We start from the raw sequence: 27,749 nt of genomic DNA on the forward strand, positions 1-27,749 counted from the left end.
TTAGGAATTCTGTAGGCTGACAGAAAATATGGTTTTGGGGTCTCTTGTTCCATGGAAGGAACTAAAGAACATTCCTGCATTAGTTTTCTGATATATCTATGCATCTGTCCCTTGCCATGCTGTGGAAGATACGGCTGTGACTTCTGTATTTGGTGAGCAACCACTCTTCCTAACCAGTGTTGATTAGTAGGTGGTGCCATGACTGTTTTTAAGTACAGACACTCCTGTTACAACGATTCAAGGTGTGTTTCTTTCCTGCAAAGGCAGAGCCCACTGAATCTCATGAGGCAATGGGCATAAACTGGAACACAGGATGTTCCGTCTGAACATCAGGAAGCACTTCTCTACTATGGGAGTGATTGAGTGCTTGAATGGGCTGCCCAGAGAGGTTGTGGAGTGTCCGTCCTTGGAGATCTTCAAAAGCTGCTTGGACATGGTCCTGGGCAATCATCTCGAGGTGTCTTTCGTTAAGCAGGGGGATTGGACCAGATGAGCTCCAGAGGTTCCTTCCAAACTCAACAATTCTGGGATTCTATGCAGTTCCGCATGGAAATGAGCATAGCCTGTGCCTCTTAGGAATTTCTAAGACTGCAGATACATAAAGGGCAAGGTGGACATTTCTCAATAGTACGCTTGTAAATCCAGAATTTTATCCAAATCTCAATTTAGTCAACAAAGTTTTTTTTTTTTTTTTTTTTTTTGTTTGGACTTAAGCGATTCTATTCCTAAAATTTCAACCACTTCCACAGTGATTTATTTCTTTAATCAGTCATTTTCATCTGACTTTTTCATAAAATACCTGTAGATTAATTATGGTGACAAGCATTTCTAAAACTATCTTATGGACTACTGCTTTATTTGGCTGCCTAGAACCTTTGATGATTCACTGGACTCTTTAGCATCTGAAATACTATAACTTTAGTAAGAAGATTGTTTAGTAGTGTTGTTTATTCACTGGTATTAGACAATTAATTATTGACATTGGTGAGGAGGGAAAAAACCTTAAGTACTGCAAAAAGAATATTCACTTCTCCCTGTTACAATAAATTTGTATAATGTCCTTATAACTAATTAAATATCAAATATGTATGCTCACAATCCAGTTAACTTTGTTTCTTAATACAGTACCCGAAACATATAAGAATGGAGATTCACACCTTTATTTACTGCTCCATACGTTTAAACAGACAGTTTTGTTTAGGAACTCTAGGGAGTTCTGAGAGTTACATGCTTGAAGATCATTTCACAAAAGAACAAAGCACTGCTACCTCAGAAGTAAAATGTGTCAAGGAAAAGTAAAACACTGCAACAAGAGTGTCTTTATTGAGGAGACAAAGGAGCCTTTAATGCCCTCCACTCTTCCCTCTTTGTGGTGAGGTCATGTACAGGGGTTATGCGATGCATTCTTGCCTGAAGATCTCACTAGTTAGGTGGTTTTCCAGCCCAGGAAACTCTATTCACAAGCAAGACCAATAATTCCCTTGTGGTGAACTTTTTAGCAGGTTGTCTGAAGTCTCCCAAGACAGAATTCAACCAGTGTTATAGAAAAAGACCACCCCTCTCTGTATTTATCTAGCAGCATGTGCATGTGTCTAAATTAAAATGTTGTGTCTTGATTTTACCTTTATATCTTAATGACATTGGACTACATCTCAGCTGCTATTGTGACAAAACTTACAAAAGTGTCCTCTCTTTAGGGTTTTACTCTTTCCTCTGCCATATCTGAAACCGAATCTACTCATAGTGTAGATATATTAATAAATATGACAAACTATTTAAATCATAGTGTTTGCTGACATCTAGCACTGCATAGAAGGCAGAGGAAAAACAAATGTCAGAAATAAGTATCATTTCATAAAAGCTGGATCTTTTTTAGGCTTAAAGTATCTTGCTGAATGTCAACTTATTTCCATTCTCTCACCAGAATTTCTGCCTAAGTAAAACATTAATATTAATTAAGTTTCTGTTTAGACCTCACAGTAGACGGATATACAGAGAAACCTTTTCTTCATCTTTGTTTTATGCCAACTTGGTTTTCTTCTTTTCCAACTGCCTCTTTCATCTTTAATAACTATAAATCTTTCACAAATATCATAGAGCAATTAGAAGGGGGAAGTAGCTGTATATAACACAACATTACATTTCTTCTAAGAAATATTGAACTGAGTTCTAATTTTGATTTAAAGTGTTCTGTGGTAATGATACAGATATTATGGAATTTGTTATTAATTATGTTCATAAGCATATGTCATACTACTTGATGCAACCAGCTGAAGATTTTAAAAAAAATAATAAATAAATCAGGCCTCTCATTGCTTCTGCATTGCAGAAGAAAAACAAAGGCTGAATAAGAAACAAGAAACTAAGCTAAACTACATTGCCCAGTAAGCTGTGAAATAGTGTCTTTTTTAATAATATATGATTTATATAAGAATATATAACAGGTCAAACAATCCTTTATATGAGATTATAGAATATGATTTTTATTTGGAAGTAATAAAGATTTGTAAGGATTTTCCTCAAAATCCAAAGAAACTTCCTCAAGCTTTCTGCAATTGACCTCTTTGCTTTGATGGTAATTCTAAGCAAAACAAGAGTTTGAGTAACAGTGGCTATTAAGGGTTATGATGACTCTACTTGAGCTGATTAAGAACTATTTAAGTGAAAGATCTGAAATCTAAGTGCTAATGTATAATCTTCATTAGGGGAAGATCCTTCAAGCAAGTTTTTGAAAGGATCTCTTTCCAAAAGGGCTGTCAAAGATTTATAGAGAAGTATGAAACCATTGCTAATAATATTTACAGGAGAAATAAGACTGGTGAAATAATCAAGCACCATGCAGGTATATGTGTTATAACAAGACAGCAAGACCTTAAAAAATAAAAGAATAATTTTCAGTAAAATACTGTGGTCACGGTATATCCAAAAACTTATGATCTTTGGACAATGATCAAGGAAAGAGAGAATAGGAGGAAAGGTGATGATCTGTGTGGAAGCTGGTCCAGGAAAATAGCTTTCAGTGCTGGTCACTATGCTTTAAAAGAGATTCTGAAAAAAAAAATAATGGCAACCCAGAAAAACAGCTACAAGAATCATTTGAAGGAATAAATTTTACAGAGGAAAAAAAGACTCACAATGAGCTTGGTCTGTTTCTTTTTTCAAAAAGAAACCTGAAATGTGACTTGATCAAAGGACACAGATGTATTCCTGGAGAAAATCAGAGGCTATAAGATGGCTCTTTTGTCTAGGAAAAGTAGGCCATAGCAAGAATCAATGGATGTAATTCAGATCTGGAAAAATCAAATGAGAAGCCAGGCATACCGAATTAGCAGCGAGAGTGTTAAGGCAATGGAATAGATTCCCAAGACACATGAGAATTTCTCTATCTTCTGAGACCATCAGATGAAAAAATGGGGATTTTTTTTTTTTTTCTGAAAGAAACACCTCTGACAAACCTCTGGTTTGAAAGATTCATATAACATCAACAGAGCAAAATTTAGGTTCATGTAAATCACACGTACTTAAAATTCATGTCACAGATCAGTCCATGTCCACTTCCAAAATTTTCCAAAGGCATATGTTAAGCCCACTGCAAGATTTAGGCACCTTTATTTTAGGCAGATAACCCATTCATGAGTGTCCAGAACCCTGAGTAAGACATCTTGACTTTCTATACAGTGCAGAGCTCCACATTTAGGACACGAAGGCCAAAAGCCATGCAGAGCTGTGTCAGATTTTCTCTTCCTCTCTGAGGTTGTTAGGAATCTCTATTTTCAGGACACCAGACAGGTACGTGACATCCAGAGAAACCACAACCAAGGAACATAACCAAAAGCCTTCATTTTTATTTTTATTGTTATTTTTATTGTTATTGTTATTTTTATTGTTATTGTTATTTTTTATTTTTATTTTTATTTTTATTTTTATTTTTATTTTTATTTTTATTTTTATTTTTATTTTTATTTTTATTTTTATTTTTATTTTTTTTAAATAAATCTTATTAGTAATGGTTAGATCACTTTAACCACTGTTGCCAAATCCATTTAGCTTCCACACTGATTCTTCCCTGTGCCTTCTGCCCCTTAGAGGATTGCTCTAAACAATTGGATTAGTCTACTAAAAGACATGTAGGAGAGAAAATCAAATTCACAGATCAGGAGAGAAAGTGCAAGGACTAGACCTTCACTGGCTACAGTAGCAGATTAGTTAGCCAACTCACATGTTGACACCTAAAGATAGTGGCAACAAAACCAGTCTTTGACCAAATAAACTTTAAAAGAAAGAAAAGAAAATACAGGCCTAGCAAAGTTGAGCATGGGTTATAGTGTGCTTGTATTTCTGTGCTTTGCACTTAGCTTTTTTCTATTATGTAGTACAAATTAAGTAGCAACTGATTTGTCTAACATAATAAATTCCATTACTCTGTTTAATTAATTTCATTGTGGAGTAAGATAGAATTCAACCAAAAGGCTGTAAAACCTGCTAGCAACTAACCTTTTCAATGACTGTGATGGCTGATTATGCATCATTTAAATGAATTGGTCTTCTAACCTTCTTTAGTTTTAAGAAGAAAAGTCAAAATAAAGATAAGGTCTTAAAAAAAAATAAAATCCAGTAAGGACCAGAACTACAAAACTTCTGTAGAAACTGTGGTAGACAATCTCCAGAATTACAAAAGCCCAAAGCTCTGATCTGAGATTTCACTTGCTATCACTTTTGATAGAATTTGTCAGTGTCTTCCAACCTCAGTAGCTATATAAAGTCCCAGTGGGAAAAATCTGAATGGTGGTTATAGTATCTTCCCCACAGTCCCCAAATACAGAGCTGACTCCATGCCCCTTTGCAAATAAACTGTGCTTAACTCACATGTGCTAGTCGATCAAATCTGGCAAAGAGTTCATTCAGCATTCGAACCAATTCCTGGGCCGACAGAGTCGTGGAGAGGTTGGTGAATCCTTTAACATCTGCAAAAAGAATGCTAAAAAAAAAAAAAAAAAAAGGAGAAGAGATATTAATAATGCAGTTTATTTCCTTTGGTAACTCCATGTGATAAATTACAATCTGGTGCCTTGAATGTGTTCTGTGTGCTCTGTGTTTATTCAGTGTCTATTAGAGGTGTGTTCTGAGAAGATAATTACTGAAAAGTAAATTACAAGTAAGGAAATATTTTGAAATCATTCTACTTTTTCTCTACACTTCTGGAGATTCTGGAGTATCAAATAAAAATATTAAAAGGACTACGGAAATACCACCAAGAATGAAAAAGGTTTATGTAATTTTGGGGTTTCTGATCATTCAGAAAGGCAGAGTTGAGACTTAATAAGCACTGTTGTCCCCATTTATCTGTGAGGAGACTGTGGCATAGTGAACCCATAGTATAGAAGGCCATATAAACACAGAGACTTGTCACCCAGCTGTCTGTTAATAGTTTCTTTGTGAGGGGGTTTATATATGTTTATATATGTGGGTTTTTACAGTGTCTTTGATTTCAAAGATTTCGTTTTTTTTATAGTCATCTTCAGGCTTTGCACAGCTATGTACCATACAAGACTCAATTGGATGAGGATAAAGTAAAAGGCTCACAGTCTGGGTGGGATTTTTATTTGTGAAAAAAAAAAAAAAAAAAAAAACAAGGTAAATTACCAAACTACCCAAAGAGGAATGAGTATTAATAATAGCCTAGATAGTGATAAAAATACAACTTTCAAATGACCAATTTCTCCAGTTTTCATTATCAAAACAGCAAAAGAAACATAATGGGACACTAAATTTAAGGGTTGATAACCCATTGGTTCATGTAGTATTGCGTGCTCAACGTTTAGGGAAAAATACTGAGAAACTGAAAAGATCTTGTCTGTGGCAGCATGCATAGGAACAGACCAGCATTTGTGCTCTAAATTATGTTTAGACTTTTTATCCTTAACTAAAACTCTTTTCCATTCATATAGAAGGTCCATCTTCTCTCTGTTTTGATTCCTCTACAGCAACACTTACTGAGAATGAAAAAGGGTAATGAAAGATATGTTAATTTAGTGCAAAGCAAACCTTTTGTAAAGGTCCTTGAGACCTTCCACTAGATTTAATGAAAGAGTATGTATGAGGTACAGCAAAACCACAGAAGCAGCAGATAATCTATTTACTCTTCCGTAGAAGTTCAACATTGTATTTATTGAACTGTTCCAGACAAAGTTATATTTGTATTTCATCAAAAGGCAAAGTATATGCTTTTCTAGATAATCACATCCCATCATATCCAAGGATGCATATTTTTCACTTCCTTCAGTGATGGCAGTTCAATCACTTGCCCATGTGTTTTGGGACAAATTTATGGCAAATGTTATGGACTAATCTAAATATCCTGTTTGTGAGGGATCACATTTAATTCAAAGATTCTGTAAAATTATAGAATGGAAGCGGATCATCCTGATGTAAATGTACAGCAAGTACTTATTGAGTAGCAGCTCTGGGATTACTATTAACCCTAAACCTAAGTTTGGGATAGGCAAAATTTAATAGGGGGGATAATGCAATTAGGAAAGTGATAATAAGAAGGACTGAACGAAAATATTTACTAATCAGAGTAGACACATGACATGTCTGCATGTCTGAGAGGGTCTTACAGTCTTCTCATTTCTCAGTCCATAGGGTCAATAGGAAGGTTGTGACAGAGTCTGTGTCCACATGCAGGCACAGCTTCACATTCGTTGTAACCCTGAGCACACAACTAAAGTGAAAAAGTAAAATAAAATACACAAATGATACAACTCTAAAGGTTCAGTTCAAACGGGTCTCACTAGGGCAAAAGCATCCAGCCATCCTGATGAGTAAGAGAAGGCACCTAAGTGTTTATCTGCTTAGTTATTATGTAGAAGTCCATTAATTTTCTAATTTATTAATGGATAAAACAACGTAAGAACTCTCAAACAAGAGACGTTTAGCAGCAGCTAAGACCTTAAATATTGGAGAGGCTCCACCACTCACCTGACATTCTCATAGCGATGAATGTAGATCTTATGAAACTGGTGTTGCAAATGTTCATCTTCTACATTGGTCATATCATTTATCATTTCCAGAACTACAAACCGTGGTAAGACAGAAAGTACCAGCCGTTCCTAAAAAAAAGAGGAAACCCAAATGTTAGGCCCATTAGTATCATACTGAATTAATACTTCACAGGAACTGTTTGAGCTCTGTGTTATTAGAATAGCTAGGTAATTGGCAATTTCAGATGTGATTCTCCCTTCTAAAAATTTGTGATAATTCGCATTAATAACCTGAGTCTAGAACAAGGACCCTTCCCACAAATTCTTTCCTTGAATGTTTTAAGCTTACCTGTTGATTATTTAAGTATCCATTCTAGTCATTATGTCCATTACAAGCTTCTCAGTAAACATTAGTTACAGACATATCAAGCACTGCATTTTAGCACTGGTAGCTGGATTAACAGGTATAGGCCAAAGGAATTTGAATGTCCTCCAAAGCAAGTAGGATCAAATTCTCATTGTTGCTTATTTATCAGAAATTCCAGACTGTATGTTTTGCATTCATAAACTGTATAATTATTAATAAAGCTAGAGATCAATCTGGAACAAGACATATCTAGAGGAACCTTACTACCATTCACCTAATGAAAAGGACAACATTTAAGCAATGTTTAATTCTATTGTCAGAGCTTAAAACCAGGGATAATATAAACTAATGCACACATAGGAAATGTTTTATGGGACAGATTTAGCAATAAAATGTTTTTTATGTTAATCAGGTTACAATAGTTAAAGAGAACTACACAGCCACAACAGCTGCCTTCAGCTATGTAGCATTCAGTGCATTTAGTGGCTGGAGTACCTACAAAAGCATCCAGTGTCACTGGCAGAATTGTTTTATACATCCATGCCTATACATTTCACCAGAGCAATCTTCATTCAGTTTAAAGAGAAATGGAAGAAAGTGTTTGCAAGTTATGGAGCATATATACACATGATACAATGCATTGAAAAGATGAAGACTTGAGTGAACTGCTGTGTGACATCATGATCTGTATGAAAAATATATAAGACCACAAGGAAAAGGCGAAAAGACATGGAGGGCCCAGTGCAAGCTTGGGTTTATACTGGAGAGTACAGCTCTTTCACATTTCCATTTTCAGATTGTATCACACAGCTAAAACTCTGTTCTATTTCAGGAGTTGGAAATCTTTACTGGAGATTCTCAAATATCACAAACAAAACCCCAAAGTTTACAAAAAAAATTTGAGTGGTTTAAAAATCTACATCTCATTTCAAAGATGCAATGTGGGTAAAAGACAAAAACATTCATGAAAATTCTCTTTTTGATGTCAGCAGGATTAAATGTCATGAATGAAATGTAGCAGTAGATGAAACATCTGAAATAAAATAAAATAAAATAAAATAAAATAAAAAAATAAAATGAAAAAATGAAATGAAATGAAATGAAATGAAATGAAATGAAATGAAATGAAATAAAATAAAATAAAATAAAATAAAATAAAATAAAATAAATAAAATAAAATAAAATAAAATAAAATAAAATAAAATAAAATAAAATAAAATAAAATAAAATAAAATAAAATAAAATAAAATAAAATAAAATAAAATAAAATAAAATAAAATAAAATAAAATAAACAAAACAAAACAAAACAAAACAAAATAAAATAAATGAAGGAATCCATCCCCAGCATTTTTAGGAGGCAAGACTTATTCTAACTTTTATATTTTGTAGTGAAAAGCATGAAGAATTCCCACTCTGAGTAGTTTTAATAGCTAGTAAATAATCCTCAGCTACAATGATAACACATTGTGGATAAACACCTTCATTTGTCTAGATGGTAACCCCAGCTGAGGTGGACTGTACTTTTACTCAAGAAGGCAAAGCACGCATTGCTAATAGCTTCACTTGGAGCAGAGGTGCATAATGTTCCCCTTAGAGACAGCAGATTTCTTCTGGGCTCCTGTCTGCATAGCATGCCAGTGCATAAGATGAGAGAACAGGGACTCTGTTATTCTTTAATCCACCTGTTCTGCAAAACTTCACTAAACCAGGGTTACCTCTAGGAAGGGGGAAAAAAAATGATGAGAGTTAGGGATAACTAATACAGAGCAGGCAGTGAGCTACCATGCAGTGAGCTCACCCTTTATTCTGTCAAACACCTTTTATTCTGGTAAAAAGCCCAGGTTGGACAATTGCCTCAATTACCCCATGTTGCCATATAGATAGTACTAATTTTAGCACAGCTACATTGTTTTGATTTTTTTCTGCCTTTCAGACCTGTGAATTTCGCTATCTTCCCTTCCACTTCTGATGTGTAAAAACTGCATGTTTCTTGTGACAACAAGAAGCATACCAGTCCCTCAGGAGGTCCTTTCCACTCCTGCAAGCCTAAGTTTTCACAGAAATGTCTGGCCCTGAGGTAGTTCCACTTTCAAGCAAATATCTCATGGTCTCTTAAGATAGTGTGTTTGGGAACAACAGCTGATTATCTTCCAAGAACCAGAAATATTTTTGATATTTCGTGTCCTTCAGCCTCCTATAACAGAAGGTATTTAGGCTATATATTCTCTTATTCCTTCACTATTATAATACTTTTCTCAATATGGCCATATAATAAATCCACCCTTTGAATAAATCATATCAGTCTTTCAGAGAGCCATATGATTAAAGTGTTCAATGAATTCCTCTGAAGATACTTTCATAATAACATAAAATCTTTTCACTGTACAAAAAAAAAAAAAAAAAAGAAAAAGAAAAAATCTACCTTATCTTTGTAGGAATTAAATAGAAATCCTGTTTAGTATTGAAATGTTTATGAAATGTATGTTAACAAAACATTTTTAAAAGGCCACTTTTTAACAGATGTGGGGCTAAAAATGAGGAACATGTTTCTTTTCACATCAGGAAAAACTTACGCTGCTTGTTCGTATACACTTAAGAGGGTATCAGGCAATGGCTTGACAACATTATTTAAAACAAAGGAGAGTTCACTTGACATGTGTTCACTAAGCCAAGATAAATGTGCCCAGCACATCTGATACCCTAAAATTCATGCAACTCATTATGGTAAGTTAAATGTTTTTGGCTGCATGTAAGATCTGGCAATGACCCATTAAAACAGAGGTTAATTAGTATGCCTCCACTTCAGTCCTCCTCTATTAATACTGCATCATGTGAAGAGCTCTTGTCAGGATGCTGATTCGAAGCATACATATACCTCATTGTCACTATTCTGTATTACCTCTGTCATGCTGTGGAAAAATACTAAAAGAAAATAACACATAAGGGTTTCTGCATTCATGTGTGTGACAGTTATGAGACAATCCAGCCACAAGTCAAGCAAGTATCCAATACTGAAATAGTCAAAGCTCAGTTAGCCTAAATCCCACAAAGCAAAAGCAGAGACTAGAAGAATGAAGAACTGCCCAATGTAGGAGATCAGGTTTGAGACCAGCTAAGGAACCTTAAGGTGCACAAGCCCATGGGACCTGATGAGATACATCTGTGGGTACTGAGGGAACTGGTGGATGAAGTTGCTAAGTGACTGTCTATCATATCTGAGAAGTCGTGGCAGTCTGGTGAAGTTTGCACTGACTGGAAGAAGGGAAACGTAACCCCTATTTTAAAAAAAAGATAAAGGAAGACCTGGAGAACTACAGGCAAGTCAGTCTCGCCTCTGTGCCTGATACAATCATGGAACAGATCCTCCTGGAAACTGTCCTAAGGCACATGGAAGATAAGGAGGTGATAGGTGTCAGTCAACATGGCTTCACTATGGGCAAATCATGACTGATAAACTCAGTGTCCTTCTACGATGGGGTTACAACATTAGTGGACAAGGGAAGAGCAACTGACATCATCTACTGGGACTTGTGCAAAATATTTGACACTTTCCCACATGATATCCTTATCTCTAAATTGCAGAGACATGGATCAGATGTATGGACCACTCCGTGGGTAAGGAATTGTCTGGATGGTCATGCTCAAAGTGTTACAGTCAATGGCTCAATGTCCAGGTGGAGATCAGTAACAAGCAGTGTTCGTCGGGAGTCAGTATTGGGACTGGTGCTGTTTAACATTTTTGTTCGTGACTTGGACAGTGGGATTGAGTGCACCCTCAGCAAGTTTGCTGATGACACCAAACTGTGTGGGGCAGTTGATGCAATGGAAGGAAGGGAAGCCATCCAGATGGACCTTGACAAGCTTGAGAGGTGGGCCTGTGCGAACCTCATAAGGTTCAACAAGGGCAAGTGCAAGGTCCTGCATCTGGGTTAGGGCAATCCAAACACAAATACAGGCTGGGCAGAGAATAGATTGAGAGCAGCTCTGAGGAGAAGGACTTGGGGGTATTGGTTGATTAGAAGCTCAACATGAGCTGGCAATGTGCACTTGCAGCCCAGAAAGTCAACCGTATCCTGGTCTGCATCAAAAGAAGCATCACAAGCAGTTTGAGGGAGGTGTTTCTCTGTCTCTACTCTGCTGTCATGAGACCCAACCCAGAGTAGTGCATTCAGCTCTGGGGACCCTAGTATAAGAAGGACATGAACTCAGAACGAGCCCAGAGGAGGGCCATGAGGATGATCAAAGGGCTGGAGCACCTCTCCTATGAAGAGAGGCTGAGGAAGTTGAGTTTGTTTGGCCTGGAGAAGAGAAGGCCTTGGGGAGACCTTATAGTGGCTTTCCAGTATCTAAAGGGGGCCTACAGGAAATCTGGGGAGGAACTTTTTGTCAGGGAGTATAGTGATAGGACAAGGAGTAATGTATTTAAACTAAAAAAGGATAGATTTAGATTAGACATTAGGAAAAGGTTCTTTACTCAGAGAGAGGTGAGGCATTGGCACAGGTTGCCCAGAGAAGCTGTGGATGCCCCATCCCTGGAGGTGTTCAAGGCCAGTCTGGATGGGGCTTTGGGCAACCTGATTTAGTGGGAGGTGTCCCTGCCCATGACAGGGGGGTTGAAATTAGATGACCTTTAAGATTGTTTCCAACCCAAACCACTCTGTTTCTATGTTTCTGTGGAAGGACAGAATATTCTTGTACAGGCATCAAAATTGTCCTTTGCTGTTCTGATCTGCTCTTAAATAACATTAGACTGACAATGTGGTGGGGATATTGAATGAGGTGCCTTCCAAAAATTGGACAGAGAGAGAGAGATTCTAGGGTCTAGATCAAGTTCATCCTTTCTTTTCTTAAAGCTGATGATAATATTTTATGGTCTAGAATGTGTACCTTCTTTACAGGATTTTCACACCACTTTTCTTCAATCTAACTGTTAAAAAAGCTCTTCAGTTATCCCGGAATATGCTTGTCGGGTCACCATTCCCTTCATATAAGGAACCTTGCCATCTAACTCCTCTTCAAACTAGTTAAATATTATTATTCCCTTTTCAGAGATTCTGATACTGTGGCACAGAACAATGCAAGAAATAAGTGGAGGTTGTATATAAAAGAATAGTAAAGACCACAGAGAAGAAAATTGAAAAAAAAAAAAAGATAGTCTTCTGTACTGTATTACTTGAAAGACTAAAAGGTCCTCAACATTTCTACTCAAGTCTCTCCTAGAAGGCATTTTCAGGGAGAGATTCACAGATTCACAGATTTCTCTAGGTTGGAAGAGACCTCAAGATCATCGAGTCCAACCTCCGACCTAACACTAAGTACTCCACTAAACCATATCCCTAAGCTCTACATCTAAACGTCTTTTAAAGACCTCCAGGGATGGTGACTCAACCACCTCCCTGGGCAGCCCGTTCCAATGCTTAATAACCCTTTCGGTAAAGAAGTACTTCCTAACATCCAACCTAAAACTCCCCTGTCGCAACTTTAGCCCATTCCCCCTCGTCCTGTCACTAGGCACGTGGGAGAATAGACCAACCCCCACCTCTCTACAGCCTCCTTTCAGGTAACTGTAGAGAGCGATGAGGTCGCCCCTGAGCCTCCTCTTCTCCAGGCTGAACAAGCCCAGCTCCCTCAGCCGCTCCTCGTAAGACTTGTTCTCCAGACCCCTCACAAGCTTGGTCGCCCTTCTCTGGACTCGCTCGAGCACGTCCATGTCCTTCCTGTAGCGAGGGGCCCAAAACTGAACACAGTACTCGAGGTGCGGCCTCACCAGAGCCGAGTACAGGGGCACAATCACTTCCCTCGACCTGCTGGCCACACTGCTTCTTATACAGGCCAGGATGCCGTTGGCCTTCTTGGCCACCTGAGCACACTGCTGGCTCATATTCAGCCGACTATCCACCAATACTCCCAGGTCCTTCTCGGCCAGGCAGCTTTCCAGCCACTCATCTCCCAGCCTGTAGCTCTGCTTGGGGTTGTTGCAGCCCAGGTGCAGGACCCGGCACTTGGCCTTGTTGAACTTCATGCAGTTGACCTCAGCCCATCGCTCCAGCCTATCCAGATCCTCTTGCAGAGCCTTCCTGCCCTCGAGCAGATCGACACACGCACTTAGCTTGGTGTCGTCTGCAAACTTACTGAGGGTGCACTGGACGCCCTCATCCAGATCATCAATAAAGATATTAAAGAGGACCGGCCCCAGTACCGAGCCCTGGGGGACTCCACTAGTGACCGGCCTCCAACCAGATTTGACTCCATTCACCACAACTCTCTGGGCCCGGCCATCCAGCCAGTTTCTAACCCAGCGAAGCGTACGCCAGTCCAAGCCCCGAGCAGCCAGTTTCTCGAGGAGAATGTTGTGGGGAACGGTGTCAAAAGCCTTACTGAGGTCAAGGTCAAGGTAGACCACGTCCACAGCCTTTCCCTCATCCACCAAGCGCGTCACTTGGTCATAGAAGGGAATATATGGATGGAAAAGACATGGAAATAGATGGAAAAAAAAAAGATGGAAAGACATGAATAGTAATAATAATAAAAAAATCTCTTTTTCAGAGAAAGACCTAATAAGGAAGTGTCATGAACTCCAAGGTGAAAAAACTACATTATCTAGCTCTGCTGAAAGCTTGCTAGTTGAACAATTGCGTAAGTGGAGACAATTCAAAGGTGAGCAGCAGTAGTGGTACGTGGTTTGAAAAGGGACAGAGATATATTTGTTCAAAAGAAATGACATCATGTAAGAAGATAGCAGCAAAGGCATGTTACAAAAGAACTAACGATCTATTATCCTATTAAGTATTCATGACATAGGTCAACTCTAGTCTTTTAGGTGGAGTGGTCACATTTTAAAGTAAATAAAGAAATGAATAAATAAATAATGAAAATAATGTTTAACCCAAAGAGTAACCAAGTAAAAGAGACATACCAGCAGAAACCACTAAATATAATAAACGTTATAATTCACGTCTGGATTCAAACAACTGAACTTTGATGAATACAGGGATGCTTCAGATTCCATTATATCCGGTGAGTCTGCAGAGTTACTCAACGGATCAGATATAAATCTACTTTGGTGTCTCTGTAGGTTTCCCTGGGCTCCATTGTCTGTATTGACTAGATCTCAGGTGACTGTAGTGGGAACTCAGGGATGTAAAGCTCATGTAGTCAGTGAGCTTAGGAGGTGCCCAAATCTGGAGCTGACTCCTACTCTATCCACTTCTTCAGGAAAATTTAGGAATAGCGAAGTAAATACTTTAGTGATAAAGGAAGATAACTTCATGAGTCACACATGTCAATTTAAAGTCCCAAGATTGTAACAGTCACACTTCCTCTAATGCCCACTTCTTGTTTCATGCAACTGTAATAGTCATTTTTTATTGAACAACTTCCCTGCGGTCTGTGCACAGTGATACCTGTGTCCCTCATCGGGGGGTATCAACCATACTTTCAATGACACAAGTGTAGCTGGGCACATTCACAGCAAAGTGGGACAAGTCCCTGATGAGTAAATAACCACTGTAAGAACCGTTTTTAGGACAGTCAATTAACCAGCACAAGAGGTCTCAAGTCTTGTGAATAAAAACAGAACTGGAGACCTTTCCACTGGAGCTGATCAAAGGGAACAAAATACCAACAGGCACAAAATATCAACAAGCAATCTGGTGCCTGCAGGGGGGTTGTCAATTGGAAGACCAAACTCCCCAAGGTTTTCCTGCAGAATATAGAACGACATCACCCCAGCAGGGTCTAATGTCTGCATAAGCTCCCAGTACCAGCTCTCCTTAGGTGGTAAAGGCCAAAGGCTGAAATTTTGTGTATACTATCCTGGAATTTCCGTTGTTTCTCAAAATCTTTATCAGTGTTGGCTTCACTCAGGGATGAAAAGCACTATTTGAAGGATAGTTCAAGTTTCGTTCTTCCTCCTCTACATGTACTTTCAGATGAATGAACCCATAGATATTTGTGGGTGGAAGTATTTTGATTTGGGTATGACTTGCTTTTGGCTATCCCCAATGCAGTTTTGTAAAAATGGAATGGACATACCTAAAAAACGTTAAATATGGCAGAGATTCTAAAGAAAACATTCCACATTTTCCATCCTGATTTTTTAGGAACCATTTTGCCAGAACTGTCAAGCTTGGTCTTAACAATATTTGTAATTAATACCATGGATGCACTATATTCTTAATCGCTGAACTTAACAGAATGAGGAAAGTGCTGTTCAGAGCAATGTTTTTAGCCTTTCTGGAATGCATAAGCTTTTGTTACATTTAAGGAAAGAAGATAAAATGGTATTGTTTTCTACTGAAAAGGCGACACTGTTCAGAATAAATGTAATTACTGGAGATGCCACTCTAGAAAATGGGAATTAATGCTTTTCATTATGATGAACAGCTCTAAAGAGAAATTCCTTCCTTCTTAGTGCACAATGGAAAGTCTATTTGCAGCTTTTCTTTCTTGTGTGTTATCAAGACAATAGCAAGTAATTAAAAAATATGTAAAGAACTGCAATAACTAATACGTTCAGACTCACGGGGTTATGAGGTTGCCTATTAGGTTTTTCTACTTACTGCTGTAATATGTGATATGAGCTATCTCAACTTTATTTTATTGGAATTCAGGCAGTTACCATTCCCACTTATCCCATCCTTGGTTGCATATTCCATTCAGGCATCTGCTGTTCTCAGAGAGAAAGAAGGCCAGATCACAGAGGAGGTTTTGGAGACTTTTGGTTTTTGTTGTTTCCAGTTACTCTTTTATGAAACAATACAATCTAGGGTCTCATCCAAACTGATAACCCAGTGTTCATAAGAGTCATGACTTTTTATAATGGTGCCTAATTAGTTGTTAACTGAGAAGTATTATGAAGTTTGTGGTGACATGAGAAGGAAGAAGCTTCTTCCACAACCTTCTTGTAAGAACATTTTATCCATTTGTTTCCTCAATAACATTGCCCAGAACAGCATGAGACAGTATAATGTAGCACATGCTAGAGGGAAGGATTGCAAGATACTGCTGTTCCTTTGCTTTTTTTGGGGAGGAATGGTTGGAAGATAAAAGTACCTGAAGCCACATTACAAAATCCTGGCAGACCTTGATTAAAAGTTTATTGTCAGGTGTCAAAGGAGGCTCCTTTCTCACCGAACATGTAAGGATATTGCAATCTTAATGCCTGCTTGCCCTATGCAACCTGAGCCATAGAATTCTGGTTCTAGGGCTTCCAGTTTGTATTTTCATGTCTTTCCAATATCATTTTGGACTCTTAAAAACTTAGCTTATCTTGTATCATGCTGGGAGGTGGTGGAAATACTTCCTGCTGAGAGATTTTTTTGGAACGGTCCCCGTTACTTCAGCTGCTGTATCTTTTAATTGAAAAATAGTATTCCTCCATAAAATACTTAGAAAAAAAATAAAAGTATTTTTAAAAGTAAAATTATTAATCTTGAACCTAAGTGCAGCCAATGTTTACTCTGCGTGGTACTGGCTCAATGGTCAGCTCACCATAAGGTCACACACACAGAACTAGCCTGCATAGGAGTGGAGGGGAACACATCTGGAACTAAGAGCTGCAGGGAGCAAGTTTACATTCCTTGACATCAGCAACCACCTATTAGATCTACTTGGCTATATCACAAAATGATCTCCTGACACTGCTTTTTCATCTGAGCTATCTTTTAACTTAAGCAGTGGAAAATACAGGTGCTGAATTCAGTATATATATATACTGCAATGGTTAATAAGCTCAGATCCTCTGGATCCTAACATGATTTTCTTAGATGAAGAGCATGTTAGACATATTCCAAGGGGAAAACCAATCATGTAACAAAGACATACTGAGAAAAGCAGGCGTTACAAACCAACATGTATTACTATGCTGTCTTGTTGACATGAAACTTTATAAGCGATACTCTCCAGCGCTGCAGTAATCCAAACACATACTCAGTACATTGCAAGGCAAATTTTATGGCTTTGTAATTGTTTTTCTAAATCTCATGTTTTTTGTTTGTTTGTTTTGTTTTGTTTTGTTTTTCTTCTTCTTCTGTGTTAGGTGATTCTAGAGAGGTAAAATATCCAGAATAAAAATATTTATATGGAAATATGACAAATAACAAAAGTATTGTACTGTAATCTAACATGTTAGTTTCCATAAATTCCAGTTAGTCTGGACAGGAAAGTCAAAGGCATACCTTAAGAACAGAAGAAAGAAACATATTCTGCAGATGGATTCCATAATGGCATAATCTTAAACTATTCCTTGTTTTACGTGAATAAAATGGGAGAGTAAAATGGCTGCTACAAGTCAATTTTGTTCTAAAAGATCAGGTTGGTCCCATCTGACTTTAATGTCTGTAGTTCTATGTCCTGGTGCACTTTCACTTTTCTAGGGCTGTTTTGACTTTGCTGCTGTTGAATCATCATGTAATCCTTCTGCACTATTTGTACTTTCTATTTATTTAGATTTTTTTTTCCCATTTTGTTACTTTATTTGCCATTTCAGAAATTACTAGACCACTTCAACAAAATATACTTTTCTCAACAGTATAAGTTAATGCAGATAATGACATGGGAGATGTCAGAAAGCAAGCCCACATGCCATTTATTCTCGGCTTTATATGACTAAATCTCTGCAGAACAAAGAGATGAAAAAGAGCTAGGATGACATTCTGGTCAAAACAAGGAACCCAAACAATGTCTCTTGTGAGAGACTTACAAGACCCCAATCTTAAACAGCACAAGCTAGATAAAACTTCTCCTGGGAAGTTTCAGGAGGTGGAACAATGGTCACTTTGTGAAAATCAAATCCTTTTTAATAGACTTGTAGTTGGGTACTTAAATACTGATGATGTGAAAGATGTTCAACCTATTCATAAACCCTAATCCAAAATTTTTATCTTACCTTAAATGATCTTAACAATTGCATCAGTGACTTGCCTCTGGCTAGCTTAGAATTAATACTGCTCATTTACAAAGAATTTAAAACTATTATCAGGACATCAGAATCCCTATTAATTATGATGATTACAAGGACTTTTGAAAGACTCCTGTAGTCATTCCAGGGTATTAAGGAAAGTTAGTGTAAAGTTCTGATCCTGAACAAGAAATAAAAATGACCTTAAAACAGGTAAGTCTATTTACAGCTCAGGAAAGGTGCTAGCCTGATGAGTTTGGAGCCTGGAATTCTTTATTTAAGCAGAGATGACTGCAATGCAAACCAGATGGCAGAAGTGTCTCATCACTGTAGGGGGCTTAAACTATTTCATTCCCCTTACTCGTTTTACCTTTGTTCACTTCCTTGAGGCAGTCAGCATGGGTCATGAGCCAGTGGTAGCTGTGATAACGGCTTTTTTTTTTCTTTTTTTTTTCCCCTTTCTTCCTTTATTAGACACCTATTTCCTTAGCAAGGAGCTGAGAAAACAGAAGTCAGAGGCCACCAAATACTGATCAGTGAGCTATGAGTCCCATTTACTATTGATGAACAAAGTAATTGAACAGCTTTAGAGATTTAAAAGAAAAAGAAAAAAAAAAAGCTTTCAAAAGTAGTTTTATCACTAGTGAATCCAAAAGAGATGGGAAGCAGTTTTATTCCTCACCAATATTTTCTAAGGAAAACTTCTATGCCTGAAGTCCTGCCACTCTTCAGGGTTATTTTTTCCCTCTATAAATTGTACTTTAGTGTCTGATTCTGAACTCTGTAGCGTTGATTGTAAATCTCATTACTCTATTTGTGTCCATGTGACTAGTCCAGATTTACAAGTAATGGAAGAGAAGGCAAAGCATGATTTTTATCTTGATTTTGCCTTACAATTCTACTTGAAAGCAAAATCTGGGTCTTGCACTCTGAGGATGAGAAACAAACATCACCAGCAAATTTCTTGAGTGTGGACAAGCAGAATGTGAAGGAACAGCACCTAAAGTTTGACATGCAAAATGTGTTTTCTACTGAAAGTGGAAGTGACCAGATGGGGTATTTTGAGACATGAAGATGTAGAGAATGAATGTGTTGGTCCTGTAATGTGTTCCCTGGAACCAACAGAAGCATAATCAGAGAATCACAGAAATGTAGGGGTTGGAAGGGACCTCGAAAGATCATCGGGTCCAACACCCCTGCCAAAGAAGGTTCCCTAGAGCAGGTTGCCCAGGTAGGCATCCAGACAGGCCTTGAATATCTCCAGAGAAGGAGACTCCACAACCTTCATGGGCAGCCTGTTCCAGTGCTCTGTCACCCTCACTGTGAAGAATTTCTTTCACATGTTGGTGCAGAACTTCCTGTGACCCATTTTGTGGCCATTGTCCCTTGTCCTGTCCCCACAAACCACTGAAAAGAAGTTGTCTATATTCCTCCATCTCCCACACATAAGATATTTGTAAACATAAGATTCCTTCTCAGTCTTATCTTCTCAAGTCTGAATAAGTGTGTATGATTTTATTTTATTTTATTTTATTTATTTTATTTTATTTTATTTTATTTTATTTTATTTTATTTTATTTTATTTTATTTTATTTTATTTTATTTTATTTTATTTTATTTTATTTTATTTTATTTTATTTTATTTTATTTTATTTTATTTTATTTTATTTTATATAAGGAATAAAAATCTGTTAAGGGACCTAGGTCAGCTTCTGAATCACAATATGAATTAAGAACAACAATATAAAGTCTGCATATCCCTTCAGCCGTTGGATTACCCCCTAAGTTTTTATACCAAGTATGACCCTCTAAATACCAAAAGAGCAATTCCAAGAACAAATTTCTATTGAGATCAGGGATCTTTAGAGAAAGGCACCTCTATTAAAAAAAAGTCTGACGAACTGGGAAACCTTTCTGAGCATCTCACATTCAACACTCTGAGCTTCCTATACAGAAGAAAACTGGCTTAAATGTAATGTCTAACCAGAGGTTTCCCCAGAATTTTTAATTGCAAGGTTGTTGTTTACTCTCTGAAAATAAAAGCTCAATTACTGTGATCACAATTTTTATTTATGAAGCATTTAAAACTAGTTTAAAACTCATGTGACCTCTAAACTTCAGATTATTGTTTTTCAAACCAAATCTGAACTTTATCCTCATAACAGTTTAGACGGACTTTTATATTCTTAGCACCAATATCAGAGAAGATGACTTTATAGTGTTTAACCCTCTTAAAGTGTCCTTTCCAATCTCAGCCCAATCTGTTCTGACTTTAAAGGTTGCAAAGTACTGATGGTTGATTAAAATCTAGATCTGTAAGAGCCTGATAAAACATGTAAGCTTCTTTAAACAAACAAACAAACACAGAATTCATCAGTCTGCAGAGGGCCCGTTAAAGCTATGGGAAATAGAGACTGTTGCAGAGGCAAGTGCGAAATAGTCCTCAGGAAGCAGAAGTAGAAGGGAAACAAATGGTCAGACAGAACAATTTTCTAATGGAGAAGAGATTTAGACAAAATTAATGTTGTTCCACAGAGAACAGGAAAGACTAAATAGGCTGGCAGCAGACTTCTGGAGACTAAGGGATGTGCTCTCCTTCTTCTGTCCTAAAAGCCGCATATGAACAGGAGGAAGTTGAGTTCCTATCCAGAAACCAACCCTCTGCTTGCCTAGTCAAATGGTCCATTAGAATGTTTGAGTTCAAATCCTTCACAGAAATCACATGAAATAATAACCAAGCTGTTTTAATTTTCAAACTGAGCTTTAATTGAATTTGTGGAATACTCTCTGAGAAAGAGATCAGCTATAATGCAGTTTGCCAGTAAAGCAGTGGTAGGACTTACAGGGAAGAGAAGTCTGCTAGGGTATTTTTATAAGGGACTCTTCTTTTTAGATCATTTAATGAATAAAATTTTCTTCTTATTATTCCCCATAAATCTGACGAAATTGAGAATTATGCCCACAGAAGCCTGTCTTAACCCCAGCTTGACTGGAAGCATCCCCAGAAGTGTGGTGGATCAAGTATGATGCCAGCTTGGACCTTCTCTCCTGAGTAATCCTTGCAAGACAAAAGGCAGACAGTGGTTGTTCCCCCAGTCACCCTCTGTCTTAATTGCTCCTTCTTCCAACCTTCAGGTCAGTCTCTGACAGTATGCCAGACACCCAAGAAGCCATAAATAATGCTTAGGAAGACATTGAGAAGGCGTTTTATTTTCATATAAAAGGACTTTGTTTTGGTGAAATTTCAGAAGATGCCTGAAGAGAAAGGAGTCTGCTTTGTAAAGAACATATTGGAGAGGGATGCAAAAAATCAGATGAAGAGATTATTGCATTGTGGTTCTAGAACCTTTTAGCACAGGGTAACTTCACTGTAGGCAACAATGTAGTGTTAGAGTAGAATAAATCAGTTTGTTTGGCTTCTCAGGGGTTAAAAATATGGGTGATTTCTTTCTGATTTTTGTCTTAGTCTCCATTAATAGCTTAGCACAGCTGTGTCAGTGCAGCTTTGCTGGTGAGCTCTCTGCACACCAGGTAGAGAGTTTTCTTTTCATGAATGATGCAGAATCTGCTGCCATGAGAACAAGAAGAAACACCTCACAGGAGGATGAAAGTAAGCGTCACAAAGATATGAACTGATTTCACCTGTCATCTTGAACAACTGCAGAGAAAATTCTTCTTTTATAAAACAGTATCATGTGCTCTAACTCTACCAGAAATTATGCAAATTAAATCTTTCAGAAAGGTAATGTTTTCACAGAATCACAGAACCACAGAATGGCTGAGGTTGGAAGGGACCTCTGAAGATCATCTAGTCCAATCCCCCTGCCAAGCAGGGTCACCTAGGACACACTGAACAGGATGGCATCCATGTGGGTTTTGAATATGTCCAGAGAAGGAGACTCCACGACCTCTCTGGGCAACCTGTTCCACTGCTCTGTCACCCTCACAGTAAAGAAATGTTTCCTCATATTCAGCTGGAACTTCCTGTGCTTCAGTTTGAGACCATTGCTTCCTTTCCCATCACTGGGCACCACAGAAAAGAGTCCGTCCCCATCCTCTTGACACCCTCCGTTCAGATATTTCTACACTCTGATAAGATCCCCTCTCAGTCTTTCTTCTCCAGGTTAAACAGGCCCAGCTCTCTTAGCCTCTCCTTGTATGAGAGAAGTTCCAGTCCCCTAATCATCTTTGCAGCCCTCCTCTGGACTTGCTCCAGTAATTCCATGTCCCTCTTGTCCTGGGGAGCCCAAAACTGAACACAGCTCTCCAGGCGAGGCTTTACCAGGGATGAATGAAGGGGCAGGATCTGCTGACAACACTCTTCCTAATGCACCACAGGATACCATTGGCTTTCTTGGCCACAGGGGCACATTGCTGACATGCTGACATTGCTGGTCAGCCTGCTGTCCACCAAGACTCTCAGGTCCTTCTCCAAAGGGCTGCTTTCCAACAGGTCATCTCCCAACTTGTACTGGTGCATGAGGTTATTCCTCCCTAGGTGCAGGACCCTGCATTTGTCTTTGTTGAACTTCATGAGGTTCCTCACTGCAAAATTCTCCTGCCTGTCGAGGTCCCTCTGAATGGCAACACAGCCCGCTGGTGTATCAGTCACTCCTCTGAGCTTTGTGTTGTCAGCAAACTTGCTGAAGGTGCACTCTGTCCTGCCTGACTAACCACTTCTCCTTCTATGACCGGGTGACCTGCCTGGTGGATGAGGGAAAAGCTTCTGATGTAGTCTACCTATACTTCAGTAAAGGCTTTGACACGTTCTCCCACAGTATTCTCCTGGAGAGGCTGACAGCCCATGGATCGGACAGGTACAATCTTTGCTGGGTTAAAAACTGGCTGGACGGCTAGGCCCAGAGAGTGGTGGTGAATGGGGTGAAATCCAGCTGGCTACCAGTCACCAGCGGTGTTCCCTAGGGATTAGGGCCCATCCTCTTTAATATCTTTATTGATGACTTGGATGAGGGAATTGAGTGCACCCTCAGTAAGTTTGCAGACAACACCAAGTTGGAGGGAAGTGTCAATCTGCCAGAGGGTAGGAAGGCCCTGCAGAGGGACCTGGACAGGATGGGTCGATGGGCAGAGGCCAATGGGATGAGGTTCAACATGGCTAAGTGCCGGGTCCTGCACTTTGGCCACAACAACCCCATGCAATGCTACAGGCTTAGGGCAAAGTGGCTTGAAAGCTGTGCAGAGGAAAAAGATCTGGGGTACTGATTGGTGCTCACCTGAACATGAGCCGGCAGTGTGCCCAGGTGGCCAAGAAGGCCAACGGCATTCTGGCTTGTATCAGGAATAGTGTAGCCAGCAGGACCAGGGTGGTGATCGTTCCCCTGTACTCTGCTCTGGTGAGGCCACACCTCAAGTACCGTGTTCAGTTTTGGACCCCTCAGTACCAGAAGGACATCAAGGCCCTGGAGTGTGTCCAGAGAAGGGCTACAAAACTGGTGAAGGGCCTGGAGCACAAGTCCTCTGAGGAGCGGCTGAGGGAACTGGGGTTGTTTAGTCTGGAGAAGAGGAGGCTCAGGGGAGACCTTTTTGCTCTCTACAACTGCCTCAAAAGAGGCTGTGGGGAGCTGGGGGTCAGCCTCTTCTCACAGGTAACTAGTGATAGGACTAGAGGGAATAGCCTCAGGTTGCACCATGGGAGGTTTAGGTTGGAAATGAGGAGACATTTCTTCTCAGAAAGAGCAGTCAGGCATTGGAATGGGTTGTCTAGGCAGGTGGTAGAGTTACTGTCCCTAGGGGTGTTTAAGGAAAGGTTGGACATGGTGCTTAGGGACATGGTTTAGTGGGTGACATTGGTGGTAGGGTGATGGTTGGACCAGGTGGTCTTGAAGGTCTTTACCAACCTTAATGATTATATGACTGAGATCTTATTAAAAAACCTCTAAGGCTAGAAGTATGTGCTGGAATGAGTTTTAAAGCTATTTAGCAAGTTAACTTCTGTGATGTTCTTGTATCAGTTACAACTCCAATTACATTTTTAGTCATAGGAAATTTTGTTAAGTCAAAATATTCACCTCCTTGCTTAATAGTTGTTTTCAGATAGATATAGCTTGCTGTATGTATGTGTGGTGGAGGAAGAGGTAGACTGTTATCTGAGAAATTATTTATAAATAAACGACTATATATGACGGTTTAAAATGTTAGACAGATTTCAAACAAATTCGAATTGTTGGATAAAGAGCAAGTAAGGACATCATAGAGGCCTTACAAATTCAAATCATTCTAAAGACATCATTTCAACGTATGTGTGGATTTAATACATCATTCATGTGAAATTAGGGATTTTGTTTTGAAGAGAAATAGAAATGAAAATGAAATGTCATGTAGGTTTCTGTTCTTCACTGAGGGCAACTTCATAACATTTTTAAAATGAGGAAAATTATATATTCCTTGTTTTTGAAAGTTTTACAGTAGCTAATTAAGAAAATAAGTTATACTTTCCATTTTCATTGCCTAGGTATAATGAAATCAGAATCACCTGCTGTGCCTTTACAATAAAATCAAGATAAAAAGGAAGACAATGTTTTTGAACTGGTTGTTAACAAAACACTGCAGAGTGTAAACATTTTTGAAATACAGAGGTACCAAATAAAAATATTGAAACAATTTTTTAAACAGGTGATGGTAAGTGATGATGTCATTGAAGAAGAATTGATTCAACAAAACTGAAAACCTCACATTCCTCATTTATACATAATTACCATGTGGTGAAAACAAAATTGGAGGATATTTTATGGATGCCATTTTTGGCTGTTTGATATAACTATGTATCTTAAACACAAGCAGGTAACTACATTTCATTAGAAAATATTTATATTAATGGTTTAGTCCATAGCTGGTAAACTAAGACTGTTTGTACAACATAATATCTTGTTATCTTTCTGCCTTCTTTATCTTGTTTCTCTAATCCTTCTGTCTTTCCATGGTATAATTTTTCTGGTAGTCATTGGCGGTGGAGTCTCATTTAATTAAGCCAAGCTGTAAGATGTTTTAAATCTTCACCAAAATTATAATTTTGAAATGAAAATAGAGAAAGAAGTGGACACATATGTTCCCTCAGTTTCACAGAGTGCTGAGATTTCCAAATGGTGTCACACAGATAGTACTGTACAGTTAAGTGCATAAACTTTGTTAGCAATGGCTTCTGGAGTAATTCTCTTTTGTATCCATGGTACAATTCACTTTATTATAATAGTGATTAGATTTAGGAAGCACATTACTGTTGAAACTGCTAATATGTTTTTATTAACAACCTCAATTGCTTAAAAATTCAAAACCAAACTGAAACAAAAACCAGATCTGTAGTGAAGTAGTTAATCTTGAAAATATGACTGAAACTCTGAACTTTCTGAAATACTTCTGAAAAATTTACTGAAAAGTGTTGTTGAAAATAACAACAATTGATGGAGTGATGGGAAAGGAAGGATGGAACAGAAAAGATTTAAATGCTTAATTGTATAGAGTTTTTGAAACATGGAAGCTAGAATTTAAGTCACTTAAGAGCTTTGAAAAAATTCTCTCTTTATGAATCTTTCCTTTCATACAGGACTACACTTCACCCTCTTCCTCCTGTGCAGTAAGTGAATCAACCTGAAAGCTAAACTTGCACCTGAGGATATTTTCTATGAACAATGGGTGAATCAATGGAGTGAATCCAGAATTACAGCTATATGGTTGAGGGCATAATGTGGCACATAGACTTTTCTCCAGAGCAAAATTACTTTGACCATCAAACTGGAAAAAAAAAACAAAAACATAGCCATATTGAAACAGAGCCAGGAGTCCATAAGTACTGAAACCCTAAAAAAGAAAGAGATTGCAGGCTGATGGAAAATGACAGTGGGGGAAAAAAATAAAAAATAAAAATCACGTTTGTCAAAATTTCAGCTCAGAGTGCACAAACAAGCAAACAAACAAAAAGCATTATTTCCCCATAGTTGGACAAACTATGATTTTGATAGTATTAACTTCTATTTTCAATGCAGTCTACAAAAAAAAAGATAATGACAAATGAAAGAATGAGACTACTTCCACTGAAAAATAATTCAGCTTCTCAAGATGAAAATCATCGGGAAATACAGAATATCATCTCTTGCTTTCCACCACAAGACAAAAGGTAATATGTTACAAACTTTATATTTGTATTCCAGGAAATCTGCACGTACATTAGGGAATTCTTAAAATTTCATGAAACCCAAGCAGGTCCCTACTGAGCAGTTCTAATTTCTTGTACACCTTCATGTGTATAATAGTACCTCTCTCTTGCCTCTAAAATATAAAGTATAAAATATTTGCCACAAAACTGATGACTTTCCATAACTGAATCTTTTAGGCATTATGTAATGCTCAATAATGATAACAATAGCATTTAGGGTTATTAGAATGACGGATAATTAGAGATGATAAATATAAGGCATATTGAGGGGTAATTTTGAGAGCACAGAAATGATTTTTTAGTTTTCTCAATGTACAGTAATGAACATAAGTATACCTGAAGTATTTATATAAACTTTACAACTGGGGAAAAAAAAAAAAAAAAAAAAAAAAAGAGTCTTCCTATGCAAATACTTATGAAATGGCATACCATTCTTTTTTTTTTTTTTTTCATTTTTTTGACTCATGTTTTTTTCTGCTTAGCTGGTCTTCTGTTTTAAACCAAGTTAGTACAAAACCAGACCATATGGGACTTATCTTGCAACCTGTCATACTTCATATGACATGTCATGTATGACATGTTGGGTGGAAACAAAACTTTAGAGATTTTAATTATGCCACCTATTACCAAAAAAGGAAACAGTACCACTACTGAAAGCCACAAGAAGCTTGACCTTCCTGTAAGAAACCTTAAGTTTAGACAGCTTATGAGAAGTACAGGAGAAATAAATCAAAGTGGAATGGAATTCAGGTTTTCAGTCATATTAAGGATTCTTGCAGTTATGGGAAAACCAGTGTGTAACTTTGAGAACATCTACTTTTGAGGACCTATTGAAAACAATAATTAAGATAGTTCATAACACTTATGTCAAAAGAAAATAGTCTCTTCAAAATGAAAAGAGAATATTTGTTTTCTTATTGTTTCACCTCTTTAGCACATTCCTTATTGAATATTAGCTAAAATTTTAGCTATCTAGTTTTTAAGTAGATATATATATACATTTAAAAAGCCCATGCAGTTATTGAATAAGGAGGAAATATTTAATTCATACCTTCTGCTTTTTATTTATTTTTTTCTTACTTTAAAGTTATATTGTGATTCCTGGAATTATTATCTGGAAGAAATGCACAAATAACTATACTTTTATTTACTTACCACATTTTTAGCTCCTTATCCATATCTGTAGAAAATTTCATGAGCCACATCACAGCTATTGGCCTGTGCACTCTCCCCACCCCCACTCCTATATCACATATGTTCACTGGAAAGCCATAGAATGAATTTATTAAACTTCATCAGGATTTAATCCTTTCTAAAATGTACATGTA

At 37.8% G+C, this 27,749-nt stretch overlaps 1 protein-coding gene across 2 annotated transcripts in view; it reads right to left on the bottom strand.

Moving 5' to 3' along the window:
- Positions 1–27,749, bottom strand: part of ADCY8 (adenylate cyclase 8) — a 128,318-nt gene that overhangs the window by 70,328 nt on the left and 30,241 nt on the right. For both annotated transcript variants that reach the window (XM_013197352.3, XM_013197351.3), the window contains exons 3-4: positions 6,982–7,112; positions 4,867–4,978 (exon numbers count right to left, since the gene is read on the bottom strand). In XM_013197352.3, coding sequence (XP_013052806.3) covers positions 4,867–4,978; positions 6,982–7,112 — 243 coding nt within the window. The remainder of the gene's footprint in view (positions 1–4,866; positions 4,979–6,981; positions 7,113–27,749) is intronic.

Source organism: Anser cygnoides, chromosome 2 (genome assembly GCF_040182565.1).
Source record: "Anser cygnoides isolate HZ-2024a breed goose chromosome 2, Taihu_goose_T2T_genome, whole genome shotgun sequence".
Taxonomy (NCBI): domain Eukaryota; kingdom Metazoa; phylum Chordata; class Aves; order Anseriformes; family Anatidae; genus Anser; species Anser cygnoides.